This window comes from Pan paniscus, chromosome 1, assembly GCF_029289425.2.
Source record: "Pan paniscus chromosome 1, NHGRI_mPanPan1-v2.0_pri, whole genome shotgun sequence".
NCBI classification, from domain to species: Eukaryota; Metazoa; Chordata; class Mammalia; order Primates; family Hominidae; genus Pan; species Pan paniscus.
In genome coordinates, this window is record NC_073249.2 from 1,564,084 (window position 1) to 1,569,136 (window position 5,053).

General features: G+C 43.9%; 1 protein-coding gene across 1 annotated transcript; it reads right to left on the minus strand.

The window, feature by feature from the left end:
- Positions 1 to 202: 202 nt before the first annotated feature.
- On the minus strand, positions 203 to 4,504 carry LOC100984086 (putative olfactory receptor 2W5). Its single transcript, XM_008968285.5, has 2 exons — positions 4,208 to 4,504; positions 203 to 1,494 (listed from the first exon to the last, which is right to left on the minus strand). Exon 2 carries the CDS (start codon positions 1,482 to 1,484, stop codon positions 600 to 602), a length of 885 nt encoding a protein of 294 aa, XP_008966533.2. The 5' UTR covers positions 1,485 to 1,494; positions 4,208 to 4,504; the 3' UTR covers positions 203 to 599.
- Positions 4,505 to 5,053: the final 549 nt, after the last annotated feature.

A 5,053-nucleotide genomic window follows, 5' to 3' on the forward strand; every position in this document is an offset into this window, starting at 1 on the left:
GGCTATGCAAAAAGGTCAAGGAGAAGATGCAAATAACTCTGAGCAAATTCTGCTTTTTCAAAAAGCAACTCAAAGGACATTCCCCACTCATACAGAACCAACCTGTATCCAGGACAGGGCACTATAACTTTACTGATGTTGACCCCTCTCTCTTTGAAAAACTGCCACAGAAGCAAATAAAAGGGCTTGAAGAAAAGGCCACTCATGTTGTCTCAATTTTTATTTGACATCCATGACATAATCTGCAGACTGCCCAGTGCCTTTGGGTGATTGAATTAGTTTTGTAAGTCCCCAGCAGTTGTGGATAAATCAAAAAGACAAGGAAAGTGCAAGATACAGCAGAGATATCCTGAAGCAGGCAACTTCAAACAGAAGGAAACCACTTCACATCCAGAGGGCAGAGGACGGGGTCAAACTCGAAAGCATTTTCCCACCTGCGTTCACTCTACTCCTTGAATATTAGTTCTCCACATGGCCACAGACACATCTAAGAGAGTAACTCCAGCAAACTGTCTACATTACTAGAGTGTTCCCCTCGTTGAGGCTCCCCAGCCCCTTTCTCCCACCCCAGAAGTTTCTTCATGGTCCCCTTCACATCCTTATTCCTCAAAGTGTAGATGAGGGGGTTGATGCTGGGAGTGAGGATGGTGTAGAAGAGAGTCAGGAACTTCCCCTGATCTTGGGAGTAGCTGTTGGCCGGCTTCAGGTACACGTAGATGATGGTTCCGTAGAAGAGAGAGACCACTGTGAGGTGAGAAGAGCAGGTGTGGAAGGCTTTCTTTCGCCCTGCTGCTGACTTCATCCTCAGCACCGCGGCTGCAATCACGCCATAGGAGATGAGGATGAGGGAGAGCAGCACCAGGAGGAGAGCCACCCCCAGGGCAAAGGTGAATCGCTTCTACCAGCATGGTTTCCTCACAGGACATGGCAATAAGAGCAGGCATCTCACACAGGAAGTGGTCCACCCTGCGACGTCCACACCGGGAGAGCTGCATCGTCTGAGGACACATGATGAAGGAGTTTAGGAAGCCACAGCACCAGGCCACAGTCACCAGCTGCAGGCAAAGATGTGGGCGCATGACTGCCATGTAGTGCCGGGACCGGCAGACGGCCACATAGCGGTCATAGGACATGACAACCAGGAGGACACACTCGGTGGAGCCCAGCATCATGTAGATGTAGAGTTGGGCCACACAGCCGTGGTAGGTGATGGTCTTCTCTGGACCCCCCAGGTTCCACAGCAGCTGAGGGGCAATGCTTGTTGTAAAGCAGAGATCTAAGAAAGACAGATTCCTAAGAAAGAAGTACATGGGTGTGTGGAGCCTGACATCCATGACCAGCAAGAGGATGATGGCAGTGTTGCCCACCAGGGTCAGGATGCAGAAGATCAAGATAACAGCAAAGAGAATTTTCTCTAGTCCAGGCCGATCAGAAAAGCCCACCAGGATGAATGCCTGTAGGTAACTGGCATTGTCCTTTCCCATAATCCACCAGCTATTACAGAGAAACAACCAAAGAATTAGATAAGGGGCACATGCAGATGATCTGGCACTCTCCAATTTCCATTTACAGGTCTGTGAAGTTAAGAGAGCCATTTGCCCTTTCTTTGCTTTTTTAGAATAGACTTATTGAAACCTGTTACATGCAAAGTCGTGTGCCTGATGCCCCAGGAAGACGGGATGAATTGACTCTGGAGCTTCCCTCCTTGGTGAATAATGTGTATAAATAATGACAAAGAAGGGAGAAAGAGAAAGTTCTCTAAAAGAAGATGCGTTAAAAGGCTGAGTATTATGCAGATCACTCCCAAGTGATCAGGGGGGCCTGTGTAGAACAGTTTGTATTAAGGGAGACTGCTGAGTCTGAGAGTTGTTTTTGGTTGTTCCAAATAATAAGTAAGAATTTGACATGTGGCAGATTGAGCTAAATATGTTTCACAAAGAGGAGGTAGTATATACAAAGTCATGAAGGACCACATTTATGGATGATGCTTAAGGAAGCCATGAATGTACATACCAGGCAACTCCTTAATGGCATGTAATTTTATTAAGATGAAACACAGTGATTTTTGACCCTACAAGAAAGGACTGAGATGATAGGTTTAATTCTGCCTCTGTAAAACACAGGTCTGCAAATGTATGGCCTGCTATTCAGTTCATCTCTCTCTAACTTGGCTTTTCCTTGTGCAACATGGGAAAGAGGCTAGATCTTCTCTAAGTCCCCACTCAGACTTAGTGACACTGAGTATATACCCTGAGCACTTTCAGCTATTGATGATTTCCACAGTCTAAGCCAAGGGCTTTGATGGGGACTCTGCCTTATACAGCCAATGTCCACCCAGGCTTGTATCTGCTATGATAATAGCAAACGGCATCTGGGCAACACACAAGAAGGAAGCTGTGGGAATGAGGGCACAGAAACACATTGAAGGACATGTGTCTATGCAGCCGCTGTCACCACCTGTCCCTCCTGACAACTGACATGCTATGAGCTGTATCCTGTTGGAGCTGCAATTGGGAATTCTGTAGTTCCCATCCATTGGTCCAGGCACCGGACCCTCTGCAAAGCCCTGTGAAAGGGTAAAAGAGGCAGAGTCTATCAGAAGTAGCCAGCCAAGTGTCAAAGACTGGAAGACTTTCAGAGGCTTCCTGAGTACTCACAAAGGAGACTTTCACAGACACACATTTTACAGGTGTTGGTTATTATGAACAACTTGTACTTCTGTATCCTCAGACCTATCATAAGTTTTCTCCCAGGTTCAGGAGACCCCAAGAGTGGCAATGACAAGCTACACAAATTGCTCAGCAGATTTATCACTTTGGGTGATAAAGTTGTGATCACTTTGGGTGATCACAGCAAAGTTTATCACTTTGGGTCTGACTCCTTAGCCAAAACTGCAAATTTACCTTGTAGTCATCTGTTCAAAACTACTTTTTTTCACAATGCTTTATTCTTTCAATCCAAAATGTCCCACTGCTCACCCTTATGACAAATATGCAGAGGCTCTTCTCTGTTTCACCTAACAGGTATTCAACTGTAAATTAATGCATCCTGTCTTCTGACATTTCTTAGCTCTTATCTTTAGTTCAGAACCATGAAATTGCAAGGAATACAGCTCTTAGAAATGCCCAAATACCTTTAATAGTTTAGTTGACACATAATACTATAAATGCTTACTAATTTTGAAAACTTAGATGCCAAGGTCTGAATTAGGTTGATTCTCTGGCTGAAGGTTATGCCCAAAACTGTACCAACCCATATAGAGGAGAATCCACCAAATGGTTCTCTGTGCTTACTGAACAGGATTTAACAATGCCAAGCAGTAGAGCTATTTTTGCCTGGCTTAGGTATAGAGCACAACATAAACAATCACAAGCCTTTCATATTAGCATACATTAGACTTTTACAGAGCTTTCACACTCTAGTTTCAGACCATCGTCACAGCAGCCCTGCAAAGTGGACAGGCCAGGCATTAGAATCTCCAAGTTAGAGATGATCAACCTCAATAATAGAGAAGAAGAAAGAATAGCCAATGCTTGCACTACAGCTTCATATCAGAGCAAGGTTTATAGTGCCAGCCCTATGCATTAACCCAAGTTTCCATTCATTCTGCCTTCCTCCCTGTTCCTATTTCTCACCCACTTAAAGCTGTAGTTGTTTAAAGTTGATCACTCATTACAGCACTCCCATTAACCTACACATTACAATCCTAACAATAAAATCCATCATCATGAGCAGTTTCCAGAGAGAAGCTTGTGATCATTCTCAAAATCGCCAGAGATTTGCAATGCTTGATTTGTGTGAAAACAGAATTACACGGTTCTCTGTTCAAATCAGCTATCATTTTATCAAGAGACTAAAAAGATTGGTTTATTGTGTGTGCATGTAGGCTCAGAAGAGGCCCTAGGATTGGCTCAGCTAGCAATGGACAAATGGATAATGGATAATCACATAATCACTGCTAATCTACTTTAGATACACTTTGTGAGAATTTGGTGCATTTGATTGTTTCCGAGTTGGATACAATGTCTCTTTTCCAAAATGGAGTTCCAAACTGCGAGTTGGCATTGAGAAACCCGTTACTCTGGTGTTCTAACAGATATAAACTCTAATCAAAACTATTACAAGATAACTCTATATCTGCATACAGACAACTGAAGATACAGATATAAATCTCATTGCCACGACAAAGCTTGTATTAAAATCTCACCCTTGTTCTTCCCAGAAAGTAGAAGACCTATGATTCTGTCAACCCTCCTTACTTCAATTCCAGAGACCAACCGGGAGTTTTCTCATGGATAAGGCAGCTAATTCTGGTCCCTTTTAGTTTCTGGATCTTCCAGAGGAAATTACACTGAAAACCCTGAAAGGAGATTGAGCACAAAAATAATGTCTGTCCCATTTAAGTGTTAATAAGCCTTTAAGTAGCAGAGCTTGGAAGAGAAATGATGAACTGTGGGCAACAATGACAAGCTAAGTGAGTGGTGTGGCATAGTGCCACATTTCAGGTCAACATGTTTTATCTCACGTCCATATATACAGGTAGTCTAGGGTCAAGGAGATGGCAGACCACCCCCAGGGATAGAGGAAAGCACACTTAGTTCTAAGAGCTTTGAGAATATAGTCAATGTCATTTTATTGGTTCATACTAAGTGGATAGGAGGACAACTTTAATGCCATGTCATCTTGGGGATTTGGAGTCATCTAGGGGCATGAGGAAAAGTGACATCAGCTTGTTTACAGAGCTAAGACCTCAGGGACTCGTGTCATCTAGAGATTGGCCTGGCCACCGCCCCCCCCCCGCCCCCCGCCCCCCACAACACACACAGACACAAAACTCACTGGGGAGGCAACACAGAAAGTTCCCAAATGTGGGGCTCAGGCATTCTTGAAAAGAGAATTAATTTCTGGGTTCTATGTCAAAAGAGAAGTAGATCAATTTCTTCATTTGGTCCTGGACTCACAAAATTAAAATCGTTAAAATGTGGGGAGGCAAGCATCCCCAAAGAATGTACATCCTCCAATATAAGAAATAATGAGGTAAGGGGGACACTGA

Coding starts and splice junctions, on each gene's coding strand:
- LOC100984086 (XM_008968285.5), bottom strand. CDS start 1,484: ATGGGAAAGGACAATGCCAGTTACCTACAGGCATTCATCCTGGTGGGC.